Source organism: Carlito syrichta, unplaced genomic scaffold (genome assembly GCF_000164805.1).
Source record: "Carlito syrichta isolate Samal-C Ts95f unplaced genomic scaffold, Tarsius_syrichta-2.0.1 Scaffold153566, whole genome shotgun sequence".
NCBI lineage: Eukaryota > Metazoa > Chordata > Mammalia > Primates > Tarsiidae > Carlito > Carlito syrichta.
Window position 1 is genome coordinate 504711 of NW_007097662.1, and position 14474 is coordinate 519184.

The 14474-nt window shown below is 49.2% G+C and overlaps 1 protein-coding gene across 6 annotated transcripts in view; it reads left to right on the plus strand.

Moving 5' to 3' along the window:
- Positions 1-13075, plus strand: part of TK2 (thymidine kinase 2, mitochondrial) — a 31601-nt gene extending 18526 nt beyond the window's left edge. For all 6 annotated transcript variants that reach the window (XM_021708905.1, XM_021708906.1, XM_008050656.2 and 3 more), the window contains 4 exons: positions 6388-6476; positions 7061-7140; positions 9314-9394; positions 11133-13075. In XM_021708905.1, the coding sequence (XP_021564580.1) occupies positions 6388-6476; positions 7061-7140; positions 9314-9394; positions 11133-11231 (349 nt within the window). In that variant the 3' untranslated portion in view covers positions 11232-13075. The remainder of the gene's footprint in view (positions 1-6387; positions 6477-7060; positions 7141-9313; positions 9395-11132) is intronic.
- The last annotated feature ends 1399 nt before the right edge of the window (positions 13076-14474 follow it).

The window sequence follows — 14474 nt, forward strand, 5'->3', positions numbered from 1 at the left end:
ATTGTAGAGATGAGGTCTCGCTGCCCAGGTGGGTCTCGAACCCGCAGGCTCAGGCAATCACTCACCTCAGCCTCCCAAAGGCGCGGGATTACAGGCTGAGCTACCGAGCCCGGCAGAGATGAGGTTTTTCTATGTTGCCCAGTCTGGTCTCAAACTCTTGGGCTCAAGCAGTCTGCCTGCCTTGGCCTCACAAAATGCTGGGATTATAGGTATGAGCCACCACGCCCAGGCCCTTGTTATTTTTAACGACTGCTTTTCTGTTGATTTTCTTTGTAGCATTTAAGACAACCATATTAAATTGTTAATATCTGATAATTTTGACCTACAAAAATGGCAATTTCATGTGATGGTTCAACTTGGTACATGGTTGATTGTTTATTGTACCTCCCTCCCCCTCACCAACTGGACCATAAACTCCCAAGGACAGACATTGACCTAGCACAAAGTGGGCCCCTGGTCAATACTTGGTAGTTATTTTTGGATGATGGGACCTGCAGCTATTTGGTCTGTAGCCCAACTTTTCCCCCAGACTTTGGCCCCTACTGTTTTGCACCCTTTCACTTGAGAGGGTCACTGAAAAGATTTCTGTGGACTGTGAGCTACTATGGATCATGCCCTTGAGCCTGTGTCCCAAATCCTCTCCAAGTTTCAGATATGGACTGTAGATCAGAGGCAGGTAGCCAAGGCAAGTCCTGGCTGTGGCTTTGTCCACTGACCTCAGACTTCTCTTGTGGGTTGCAGCTGCCTTTCCTGCAGGCAGCATTTCTGATGGGAGAGCCCCACGCCCATCCAATGGCCTGGAATTTCAGCAAGGCATGAAGTGTCCACTGCTAGGTTTGTTCAGCCCTTTGCTGTCCTCTGCCCCCTGCTTATGAATGCCTCAGCTAAAGGGAGGTCAGACAGGAGAGGGGAGAAGAGAGTCCCTGTGATGTCTCTTGACTGCTCTGATGAGAGCCCGAGGAGCAGACCCCAGGTAGTGGGGTGGGGTTTCCTGGGAACTTTACCTAGCAGGACTGTCTGTCTTCAGCATGACCTGTTCTATGTGGAGGCCAATGACTTTTTTTGAAGTGGGTAACCTGGAATGAGTGATCAGAGGTTGAGGGGAGTGAGTTGGATATGGAGTTAGGTGGACCTGGGTTCTACCTTGGCTCTGGAGTTTGCACTCTTTGTGAACAAGACCAAGTTTCTCAACTTCTCTGAGCCCTTTCTCATCTCTAGTTCCCCTCGTGCATCTCTGCAGAGCCTTTCAAACCTTTACTTCACTTGTGTCTTATGACCCTCTTGTGGGTCCTTGTTCACCTTGGTCTTCATGAAATTTGTCAGTTATACTGTCCCTCAACCCCCAGAGGCTGCCCAACACCAGGAGGACTTCCTCAGGAACCATCTTTGCTTGTCCCAGGCCCCAGTCCTGCTGATGTCCTTGGGCTTTGGTAACTCACACCTGTGGTCCTGCATCACCATACTTCTGATGGGCGGGATCTGTATTTCCCAAGCTCTGTGGCTATGGCATTGGTCCAGACAGTGTGGGCCTTGCTCTGGGCTGTTTTGTGGGTAGTATTAGAAGAGAATGTACCTTAAAATTTTTTTAGCTTTTTTCCTGCACTGATGACTTTATGACCCCATGGCCCTCCCAGAATGCATGGCCTTTGTGGCTAGGATTTCTGTGGGACAGTGAACCACAGACAGTGAACCATGGTGTCCTTGGGATTAGGTTCATATAACCTCCAGAGGGGTATATGTTCCCCTGAGGACCGTGTTGGAGTCTCAACGCTGAGCATGTTTTGTTTTAGGTTCATATAACCTCCAGAGGGGTATGTGTTCCCCTGAGGACCATGTTGGAGCTTCAAGGCCGAGCATGGTATCATTTGATGAAGCCAAATGCCATCAGCCAGCACATGATCTAAGCCCCCAGAGGTACTGCCTCTTCACCTTAATCTTGCAGTCCCCACGGCCCAAAGTAGCCACCTGTCAACAACCTAGAAATGTCTTGAAGTCTCTTCTTTTAACCTAGAATTCATTTGGATTTTGCATTTTACCCCATAATATGTTCTGATGTTATATCAAGGACAATAATTTGCATACTTATCATTGAGGAAAATGGATGATCCTGTATCTAACACCATGCTTAGCATGTGGCACGAAGTACCCCCTCCCTCAGTCATGTACTGTGGAGTACCCAAGTTTGGGCTGAGAGAACCAAGGGATAGAGGCACTGAAAAACATCTTCCCAGGGCTAGTGATTCACTTATGAATTGGATCAGCTTATGTGTTCCCTGGAAATTGGGGCATTTGTTCACGTGGTTGAGGAACAGAGAAGGGACCCATGGATGGGAGCTACATTTATTGTCAGGTTGTTAACCCTATTTGACAGAAAAATGAACTGAGAAGGAATTACAAAGCCCATGCGTCTTCCTGATGGGGCAGGAAACTAACCAAAGGAGGGGGAGGTGTTCTGCGCCCTGATATGAGGAAGCAACAATGAATGAGGAAGTGGCAAGAGGCACCTCGATTTCTCTCATAAAGGCCAAAGGCTTCAGGGCTCATGGAAGCCCCCAAAAGCTGAGAATCCTGATGTCCTAGCCTCAGAAGAGAGTCTGCCTTCCTGTGGACTTCTCCTACAATCACTTGTGTATCTTGCTAACATGCAGATTCCACTTCAGTGTAACTGGGGTGAGACCTGAAAGTCTGCATTTCTAGCAAGTGCCCATGTGAGGCTATGCTTCTGCTAGCCGAGAATCACATTTGGAGAAATTAGACCTCACTAGAAACCTGCAGCCAGGTGGTCCACAGGGAGCCCTCCGTCCCTATACCACAGCCCTTTTACCCTGAGGTTCTGCTCCTGTGGTTTCCTTGAGGGCCTCACTGGACCTTTGGGGGTCATGAGGGCAGGATCCCCAGTATGGAGGTTGTCTTTGGGGGCCTCGCTGGACCCTTTGAGGGTCATGAGAACAGGAGCCTAGTCCTGTGGTTGTCTTTGGGGCTGTGGTGAAAATTCTGCACAGTGCAAGATTTCCTCAGTTTCTTGCACCTGGCCTGCAGTTTCTTCATTTCACATTTGTTGCTGTGGGTTTGAGTTGTTAGAGGTTTTGTTATGTTAGCTGGTCTTAAGGCTTTTGGGTTTATTCCTAGACCAGGTATGGGGCAGCTGTAGGACAAAGCTTTTCTCTCTTGAGCTACAGTAAAAAGTATTTTTAGCCAGAGCCACAGAAGGGATGAATGGAAGGAAGAATAAAGTTTGGTCACTCTCCTTACAATTCCTGTTCCCTCGATGCAGTAGTCATCCACAATGAAGTATTACTGAGGAAGTAGATGTTTCTAGAGGTTTCTCTTCCTCAAAATGCAAATTACTGTCATGGTGAGCCTCCACAGCTTGCAGCACAGGACTGAGTTTGGCTGGATCCTTTGCCCATACCTAGAATAGGATGTTTTGGTTTCTACCTGCAGGGAGGAGTTCAGCCGGGTACAGGGAACCACATGCTGGCATGTTGGGGCATCAGCTCCTGCCTGGGAGCTTGTGTTTCATTACTTCCTGGGATGCTCAAGGAAACAGCTTCCTAACAGAGTTTGCTCTGATGGAGAGCCCCTACACAAGGCTGGTGGGGGGGCACGTTGCTGCTGCCCCTTCTGTGCCGGGGTTGATCTTTTTCTCCTCGGAATCTTGTGCGAGCTTGGTTTGGCATCTGTGGGGTTCGGATAGAGGGAGTTTGGCAGGCATGGACTTGCTGTCTGCAGTTGCCAAAAAAGCCCATTTATTGAAGTTTTGTATCTCCCCAATGTAAAATTTATTGAAGGATGGTCTTGAATTTTGGGCCTTGAACCAGTGATGAGCTCACCTGGAGAGAGACCCATCTCTTCTGGTACCCTCACCCAGCAAGGTTGGGGTGGGCAGAATGCAAGTGCCATTTGCCACCAGGGGTTTGAGAGGATTGTGTTAATTGCTGAAGAGGAAGATTTTGTTTATGTAGTGTCCTTAAAGAACTTCTGAAGGGTGACACAAAGCTGAAGGTGGCGAGGAAGTTTCATGTAGCTAAAGAGGCCACCCATGCATGCAGGCAGTTGTGTAGCCCAAGCTCTGTGGGCTGGATAACAGAACACAAAGATTTTACAAGATTGCCTGGTCATCTTTTTCAAAGAACAGAAGTAAGGACATTGAGTGGGGCCCAGCTAGGAAATGGTGCATTCAGTTGTGTCTGTGGTCGGGGACATTGGTTAAGACCTGGTGGTTGGAGCAGCAGGCTTGTCCTCCTACCTCCCTGACTGGTCCTGGGGGTTGGGCCCTCCCTGGCTCTAGCCTAGTCTGAGGACTCACAGCCTGGTTCTTGGGCCTGAGAGCTCAGCTTTCCTCAAGCTCAGGCCAGAGACACTGCACTTGATCCAGGACATCCCTACAGTTGACAGACCAGGGAGAGCGAGTGGTACAATGGTTCATGGGTTTGGGGACTATGGAGAGTGAGGCTTGAACTCCTACTTAGACAGAACTGGGCTTAACTTCTTTGAGCCTCAGTTTTTCTCATCTATAAATTGGGACTAAAACCAACCTTACAAGGTTTTGTGAAAATAAAGGGAAATAAGTCTACAAGATAGCTAGTATTTGAGTGAGACTTTTGTTCTAATCCATTGTGTGCAAACTGGGGGGTCTCTGGGCCAGGAGGAAGGATGCAGCACATTGTGCCAAATAAAACAGGATTCATGTGGTGCTGGATACTGGTTTTGCCACCCTCAGGGTAAGAGGAGGATACTGTAAAACCCCCTCTGTACTTCATTGTTGGTGAGTTATGTGGCTGCATTTGCTATAGAGAGGCCCCTACCCTCTGTGTTCTGTGGAAATAAAGGCAGTGGCTTGTAGATGGTGTGAGGCAGACACAGTAGGAGTTAGGCAGAATTCCTAGAAGGAAAACTGCAAATACAGTTAAAACAGTACCCTCTGTGTCCAACATTTCTCAGAATCATGGAGATCTGGCTTCTGTTTCCAGAGGGAAGTTGTCACTGGCCCTCTCAGCGAGTTGGTTTAATTCAGTGGTTCTGGTCCTGTTTCTCTGCGTTTTTCTACTCTGTGTCTTGGCCATGTCCTTAATTTGATTCCTTCATGGTGCCAATGTACTTATGGCATTATCAGGCTTTTCACTTGCTGGTCAGGGCAAGGACAAGTGTCTTGCCAGTGGCTTTCTCCTAAGCATGAGGAAGCATCTATCCCATAAGCCCTGCAAACGTCTCTCTTGCCTCATACATCCAAATTGGGCCCCTGACTGGGGCATGCCTCACGCTGATTGGCTCAACTTGGCTTCCTGAACCAAACACTGGGACCGGGGGAGGGGATTTCCCTTAGACCCATTGGACTTGCCCCATAGCTTGGATGGGGTCAGGATTGCTGAAGCACTCAAGCTCGTGGGACAGACCCTGAATAAATAATGGGCTACTTATAAGAAGGGAGTACAAGGAAAGACTGGCAGGGAGGGACCAGCTGTCCTCACACCATCCCTGTCTGTGGGCACAAAGTCAATACCTTAATTTTTGTACCTGATTTTTGTTGGCAGGGAGTCCCCTCTGCAATGCTGTAGGACTGCCTCCTGCTTACTCCCTTCTCTTCTCCCCCATGCGGCTTCTCCCAGTTTTTCTGGAAATCCTGGCAGTCCCACAGGTTGGTCTGCTCTGGTCTCCGAGCTGAGGTCTGTCTGTGACCCCCTCCTGCAGTTTTCTATACATTCTTCTCTGCTGAGGGCCTCATGGTGGTCTCAGAAACCTGGGGAGAATATCCCTTTCCAGTCAGTGGTTTGGGCCCTGAGACAGGGCTGCTCCTGCCTGGGTCTCCCAGAGCGCCTCCCTCTAACACTTGTGCAGCCTCTTACCTTTGGGTCAGCTCCTCCTCACGCCCTCCCCACTGGGAGCCTCCTGCTCAGTTGTGGCTACTTTCCCATGGTCAGTCTTGCCAAACCCAGTTCTGAGTGGACCCCAACTGGAACCATGAGTGGAGGATGTGAAAAGAGCCTTTGAGTGTCACCTGCCTGCCCTCTGGCTGCGGCCATTCCTCCTGTCTCTTCCCTGTTGTTTCCTCCCAGAGCAGAGGAAACCCACAGGAATAGATGCCAGGAATAGAAGCCACGTCTCTCCTTCACGTTTGAACTCTTTTTTTCTTCTCCTTTTCTTGCTTTCCTTCCCTTCTTTTAAAGTTAACTTTTAAAAATTGTAGTAGCTGGGTGCAGTGGCTCATACCTGTCATCCCAGCACTTTGGGAGGTGGAGGTGAGAGGATTGCGTGAGCCCATGGGTTCAAGACCAGCTTGCTCTTGGTGACTCCCTTTCAGTGGAAGCCATCCCATATCCTTCCTGCGGAATGGCAGGGTCCAGAAACTCTGTTGTGTGAATATAACCCTTAGACCTTTCTTTGCAGTGGGAAGATGCCTGCAGTGGACTATGTGGTTCTGTCGGAATGGTTTGACTGGATCATCAGGAACATTGATGTGTCCATCGATTTGATAGGTAGGCTGGCCCCTCCCTTGGGCCCAGAGAGGATGTGCTTGGCTGGGCCCCCAACAGTTGGGGGTGGTGGGTAGGTTGCTTGCCATTGGTGATTCCCTTCCCATCTGAATTCAGTCTTCCCCACAGGCAGACAGAATTTGGGGCTTCTGGTCCCTCATGGAGAAGAACTCTGGTCTTTGTTCCTTGAGCTGCCTTCCCTGGGTCATCTACTTTCAGACTTGAACCCGTTGTGATTTTATGAGTTTTTCTAGTTTGTAAAGGCTGAACGTTCACTGAGACACAACATGTGTGAGACCCTGTGTTAAACTCTGTCTATGAATGGAATCTCATTCAGCCTCACAGCGGCCCCTTGGCCTGGGGGCGTGGAAAGGGAGCAAGACTCAAGGGGTGAGGGTCTAGATGCCTGTTTGGCTACACAGCTGGCCAGCGGTCAAGCTGAGAGCTGACCCCTGGTCTGTCTTTCCAGCTCAGAGCTGTGACAGTTCCTCTCACCCCTTGCCTGTGTGTCTGCCTTCTCCCCTCCTTGGACTTCACTTCCAAGCCATGAGCAGAGTAATTAGAGCCATGTATTCTTTTAACCTCAGTTTATCTCCGGACCACTCCTGAAACTTGTTACCAGCGGTTAAAGATGAGATGCAGGGAAGAGGAGAAGCTCATTCCTCTGGTAAGAGGCCTCTTTGACTTGGTTAAAGATGAACCAGGAGATCGCTCTGTCCCAGCCTGGCTTCCTCTCCTTGCCCCACCCATATGAGAGCTTTGTGTTGTGGGCTGCAGACGGAGAAACAGGAGCTGAGCAGATCAGAGGGTGAACTCTGGCCTCCTCTTTGGCTAGAGACCGTGAGTGGATATCCAGATCTGCTATACTTCCTGTGATCCCTGATGTAAGTTGCATCCCAATGGTCAGAGGTGTCCACTCCCCACCCAGGCACCACCAGGGCTCATTTATTTCACCCCCTGCAGAATGCTTGGCTTTGTGCTTTCCTTTGGATTCTCACTTGGATGTGAGTTCCAGGAGGGCAGGACTAAGTCCTCTCACTCACTGTCATACCAGTGCTTAGCACAGTGCATGGAGGTGGTGCTCATGCTCGGTACTGTTTGCCCAGTGGAGGAATGCCTCGCCTTCTGGGTTCTGGCTGAGGTCTCTGTTTCAGGCCTGGATTGTTCTTCCTGCCCTGGTCCTTCACTCCTCACATCTCCCTCCAGGTTGCTACATGGTGGTATTTCCAATGTGGAACACAATTCATGCCTTCCTAGTCCCAAACCCTTCAGTGCTTCACTGTTGTCTAAGATGAAGTCCTCATTTTATAGCATGGCTTATGAGATCCCACATGACCTGACTCCAACTGCCTCTCTGGTGGTGTCTTTTTCCACTATCTACTTTCCATGCTCTGACCCAAAAAGGAAGTAGTTGTGGCTATACACACACTCACACACATTGTGGAGTTATGCACATGTTTTTGCACAGTGGTTTCTTTTGCCTTTAAAGTTGAACTCAGATGTCACCTCCTCTAGGAAGCCTTCCCTGACCTCCTCCACCCTGCCCCTGGGCTTACTGTGATTGCAGCCTTTAAGGCAGCATACTAACACTATTTCTTTATGCCTTTGTTCCTCTTTTCTCACTAATGTGAGCTTTTGAAGATTTGGTCTTATTCCCTCTATGTCCTCTTCATAAGTCCCAGGGCCTGACACCTGCCAGTTGTTCAGTTAATATTGAACTGAATGCTGCATGTAAGAAGCAGGCCACTGCGTACACACAGAGGCTGGGCAAGTCGTTAGTGGGGCTTCATGGGGCTCTGAACTCAGGGCGGGCTGACCTGGGGACTCTGGAAGGCCTGTCCAACTTCTGAGGCCTTGTCCAGCCTTGTATTTTCCTGGTGACAGCAAGGTGCATTCTAGTCATGAAGGCCTGGGCCTCACTCTGGGCACCTCTTTGAAGTTCTGGAAACAGGAGTAGCTGGACGATGGAGCAGGGCATGCAGTGATGGAGCACAGCAGCTCTGTGTGGTGACCCAGATGTTCCAAAGGCATGTCAAGTCTGGAGTCCCTCCAAGCCATTATCCAGGTTGTTGTCTTAATGGGGTTGACAGGGTCAGTGGGATGAATCTGGCTCCTGTTGGTGAGGAGAGCTCTGGTAGATGAAAAGGTGGCTACATGGTTTGCACGGGAGCCTCTGGGGTGGTGAGTGGACACCGTGTGAGGAACTTCTACGTCTGCATGTGGGAGAGCATGTGCACCTGGTCTGCCCAGCGTGCAGACCTGATGGCTCAGGGTAGTAGTGTCTGTGCCCCTTTCCCTTGGGCTCTACCACGTCAGGCCTTATTCACTTGGTGTTCTTTATGTTCTTGAGGAACTACAGGTTACAAGTTGTCTGAGGGGACAGAAGTGGCAAGGGGTGTGGGTTGCCATCCTCAGTGGCAAGTCAGAAGGGAGAGTCTAGAGGCTGCCCAGGCTGGACACCTGGTCACAGAGTGGTCACAGACCTCCACATGAAGGAACTGGGTCCTTGTTGCTGGAGAAGTGACAGTAAGTGGAGAAACCAGGTGGGGGCTCCTGCCTCTTGACTTGGCTTTGACTCAGGCACCTGGGGAAGAGCTGGTGTTTGCGCTCACGAATCCCCTGTGGAGCAGAGCAGGTAGCTGGTGATGTGTCTGACTCATGTAGTGCTTGGCTGGTCATGGAGTGTGCGGCTATGTTTACCGCTGTCTACCTGAGCCAGGTTGGCTATTGCAGGGTTCTAGTGACCTGTGATCATTGACAAACTTTGTCCCCATGCCCGAGACCCCTGGTAGGTGGGTCTGCTCCCCTCCCCACTCCCACAGCTTGTGTTTTCCTGGCAGGAATACCTGGATGCTATTCACTGCCTCTATGAGGAGTGGCTCATCAAAGGAAGCCTTTTCCCCGTGGCAGCCCCTGTTCTGGTAAGTCTCCCTCGTGGGGTAGGAGACTTTTCTAGAAGAAGGAGTGACCCAGGGAATGTTAGCCACCCTGAAGACAGGGAGGGCCTAGGCCTTCAGAACTTGAGAACTTGGAAGGAGGAAGATGAGAAGACTGGCAAGGGGATCTCTCTCTCTCAGTCTCCTTTTCTGGACTGAGTCTTAGAATGAGTCTGACAGACCTACAAGAAGGTGATCTGTCCCAGTGCTGTTATACCTGGTAGTCACAGGAACATGTTACTTGTCCAGCATCATCAGCAAAGGAGTATTCAAGATGCCCAGAGCCTCTAGACATTGGTTCTTTGTTTTGTTTTTGTTTTTTTGAATCAGAGTCTCACTCTGTCCCCCAGTCTGGAGTGCAGTGGCATGATCATGGCTACTGCAGCCTCAGCCTCCCAGGTTCAGGTGATCCTTCCTCCTCAGCCTCCCCAGTAGCTAGAACTACAGGTGTGCACCACCACACTTGGCTATTATTTTTTTTTATAGAGATGATGTCTCGCTTTGTTGCTTAGGCTGGTCTCAAACCCCTGTGCTCAAGCAATCTACTTTTCTAGACCTCCTAAAGTGCCGAGATTACAGGCATGAGCCACCATGCTCAGCCTAGATGTGGGTTTTGGGAATTTTTGTTGTTGTTTGTTTGTTTGTTTTTTTAGTTGGAATCTCACTCTGTTGCCCAGACTGGAGTGCAGTGGCACGCTCCTGGCCACTGCAGCCTTGACCTGCTGGCTCTGGCGATCCTTCTGCCTCAGTCTTCCAAGTAACCAGAACTACAGGCATGTGCTACCATGCTTGGCTAATTTTTGATTTATTATGGAGTTGAGGTCTCACCAAGTTGCCTGGGTGGGTCTCGAACCCACAGGCTCAGGCAATCCACTCGCCTCAGCCTCCCAAAGTGCTGAGCCACTGAGCCCAGCCGGGTTTTGGTTTTAACTGGTGGGGGGGGGTAGTCCCTCTGATGTGACCATCCTCCTTCAGTGGGTGACATAGAGGCTCATTCATTTTTCCTCAGTGACTCGGGTAATCAGAAGGACCATCAGTGGCTCGTCTGGGCTGTCACACAGTGATGCCCATAGAAGGTGCTGAAGTGTATGAGACTGTCTGCCCAGACAACTAATGCCTTTGGGTTTCTGTGTTTGTGTTGTACAGTGACCTTCTTTTGTCCTGCCAACACTTCCTTCCTAACTGATATTGATGTATTCATCCTTGTCAGTATTTCCTCACTTCCTTGTCCCCTTGTTTTCTGGTTTGCTGTTCCCATATTTCTTTAGGCAGGCAAATGAGTACCCAAGATTGTTCCCTGTACAATGAGAGATCTGAGGGCGGCCATGCATGAGCTTCTGTGCATGGCTTTGAGGACAACACTTTGGGCTGCTCACACACTCCTACTCAAGGCTCTTGCAGGAGGTACAGTTGCTGGAAAGTGAGATCTATTATCATAGCAGATTTGTAAAGAAGTAAAGTTTATTTTTTTTCCTCATTATTAAAAAATTGGAGGATGTAAATTGATGAGAAAAAGAAATCTTCTTACCACAGGGACAACTGTGGTGAATTCTTCAGTGCAGATCTCATTGGGAGTGTTGACTGCCTCAGAGCCAGGGGCTGTTTGGCTCTAACCTTTTTTTAAAATCTGTGCCCCTCCCTGCCGTCATCTCTCCCTTAATCTGTGAAGGGAAGATGATGTTGAGGTCACTGCAATCCTGCGACCTGTGTGTTTCATTTCCAGGTGATTGACGCCGACTACCACATGGAGAAAATGTTAGAACTCTTTGAACAAAACCGGAAGCGAATATTAACTCCCGAGAAACGGAAGCATGGCCTCTAGGACGGGAAAGGCCTGTAGGGTCATGCCGGAAAAATGCTCGCAGCTGCCAAGTTAGCCATTAGAAGCAATTTGGAAAAATCCACTCTCTGGAGGGCTTTTTATCTGGTCAGATTTATTTTCCTAATGGTCTTTTCTCCTTTGCCAGTGTCTTCATCATGGGTTTCTGCCCCTTGTGGGTGAATGACAGATGAGGCAAATGGGTTTGTCATGCTCTTTGGTGTCTGCAACCTCACAGTCCCCTTGGCACCTCTTCTGGTGGCTTCCCCTCATGAAGTCACCTGTTGTGTGCTTGACGTCACACTGGGCTCTGAAGACAAATGTCTTACCCTTCAGACCACTCAGGCAAGCAAGATAGCAATTTTCCACCCCAGGGAAGGAATTTGCAGCTCAGAGAAGTTAAGGGACTCCCCAGGTCACATAGCCATTCAGACTTTTGGCTGACTCCAAAACTTTCTTCTGCATGAGGCTGCCTCCTCCTGAGAGCTAGCCCCCCACAGCCCTGCTGCTTCCTGTTGGAGGCGCTTGCATCTTTGTGAAGAGAGCTGGTAGTTAACAGAGCTATCATTTTCTTGCCATTGAGCAGTTCTCAAGGACAGTCAGCATTTCTGGACTTTCATAAAATTGTGCTGTGTTTGGCTGGATCCCAGTGTTCAGTGGCTTCCCAGTGTGAGGCCGCTGCCCGTCTGCCACCTTGTCATCTGGACTTCGACACTTTAGGAAAACCAAGTGTTGACTCCTGAGGTGGTGCTCATTCTCCTCAGTGATTGAGGTCCTGCTTGAGCTGCTGCCAGTTCCACGTCAGGGAAGTAGCTCTTGGCACCTGGCTGGTTTGGCCAGTGCCAAGCTGGGGCGGAGGATAGCCAGCCCTGGCTTCTGAGGCGCTCTTACTCCTAGGGTCCTTATATAAGAAGCTTTTCTCCTGGAATTACTGAGAGTTTGTGGCCCAAAGGGAAAGACACAAGTGGTGTTATGTGTTTTAAAAGTGTTTTTGTACCTAAGGGGTCACCTTGGGCCATAGAACTTGAAACCATCTTTATTGGTTCAGAAAATTACCGAAAAGTGTTTTTCCATCCAAGTGGGCACCTTGGGCTGTAGAGTTTGAAACCTTCTTTGTTGGTTTGGAAAATATCAGCTGTTCCAATACATTGAAGGCACAGCTGTCTCATAGATCAAGTAGGGAGCAAGAGAAGGGAAGAACATTCCCTCTAGGGACAGTCTGGACAGGAAAGTTGAGTTTGCAAACAAAGACTTTGGAAGTACTGCTGGTCCTAATGCCAGTGGAGAGGGGCAGAGAGAGCTTCCAGAAGACTGGCTGCAAACCCAGGGAAGGATTAGTGAACTCTGGAGAAATAGGCTGTGACCTCTCTCAGAGCAGTTGGCTGTGAATGACGGTACCAAGACTGCTCCCTGGCCTCTGAGTGTGGGCATCTGTGCATGCCATGCTCTGACTACACAGGTGACAGGGCCAGCCTCAGAGAGAGGGTGAAGAAGTCAAGGGCTCCAGCTCCTGGTCCTTCTTCTTTGAACCAGTTCTTAGGCTGTGTCTGCAGAATGAGGGGCAGCAGCCAAGTGCGGGCATGTCTGTCAGCACCTGTAGCCCAAGTGTCCATGATTAAACAAAACTGGGAAAGGCAGGAACCTTTGCTACCAGGAGTCTTGGTATGTTGGGTCTGTCTTTGGGAATTTATAAACAAATAGTCCAGGCTGGTCCGAGTGCAATGGTGTTTACAGCAAATTGATCACAACCAGTTACAGACTGATTTCTTTGTTACTTCTCTGCTCCCACTGCTTCAAGTCGACTAGTCTTTAGAAAATAAAAATAAACAGTTCAATATTTCCTGTCAGCTCAATTTAAGCATCCATTTTGGGGGGAAATATGATTTTTTCCCTTGCTTTGTGGAACCAAGTATCTCCTGCATCTAAACCTTTTTGCTGATTTTGGAGTGCTTTCCTGTGCTAGTGATTAGCTCGCTGCAGCATCTTTTTGCCAGCAGGATAACATGTTTTTATTTTTAAAATTTTTTTATTTTTGGAGAGCTGTAGGTGAGCAAAACTACACCTGGCTAATTTTTTGACTTTTTTGTAGAGATGAGGTCTATGTTGCTCAGACTGGTCTCAAACTCCTGGGCTCAAGCGATCCTTCCACCTCAGCTTCCCAAAGTGCTGAGATTACAGGGTGAGTCACCGTGTCTGACCTGTTTTTATTTTTCAGATCCCATGCTTCCTCACATGGGATGTATGGCTCCAAAAAGGACCCACTGTCCTTCCACCCTGGCAACTGTGGAGAGGAGGCCATATGCATCAGCAGTGGCTGGTGCTGGTTGCAGAAACCTCCCAGACCAGAGATCACATCTGAAACAGCCGGAGCCAGCTTGCACAAGGGCTGCTGTCCCCAGGTGGCAGGCAGAGATCACGGAGCAAGTATAGATACTGCTGTGAGGGCAGAAAAAGGTAGATGGCACATGGGAGGCATGGTGGGGTCCAGTTCTCAGAGCACGGGGAGGCCTTCCCCAGAGACTCCCCGGAATGGCTGGGAGGGACATGGCCAGGGCTGGCATTCCTGAAGATTTGGAGGGGACAGGCCGGGCAGTGATGTTACAGACATGTTGGCATCGCCCTGTTCTTTCTGAGATGGGTTCCATGGGGCATAAAATCAGGACACCCCAGAACCACCTCTGCTGCTCTAGCTCTTGCTAATGTTTTGAAAACTGTTGAACAGTGTACACATTTTCTTCGTTAGCATTTTTAGTGAAATAATTCCAATTTATTTAAGCTTTTTGATTATACATGTATATACTACAACCATTACATATATATATGTGAATTATAACCATCAAAAACATTATTACAGACATTAAAAATATTTCATGTACCTGGTGATTTTTTATTTAAAAAAATCAAGATATAAATATATTTCTCGTTTACATGGAAGCAGTGTGTAAAGTCTGGGGCTGGTGTGGTGGCTTAGTCGCTGTCAGGGTCTCAGGTCTTCCTATCTTTCTCTCCCAGTTTGACTTCCTGGTTTCTGGCTTCCTTCATCCAGGGCCCCAGCTGTGCAGGATGGCAGTTGGAACTTTTCCTCTGGCCAGGGTTGTCATCAGGACCTAAGACAAGCTGGAAGTTTCTAACAGGACTTTGCTGGAGGCCTTGGGAGGTAGAGGAAAGGCAAGAGGCCAGTGGACACCCACAGACTGGGCCACACATTTGGCTTCAGGGCTGGGGTATGCTCTGCACCCTACATCC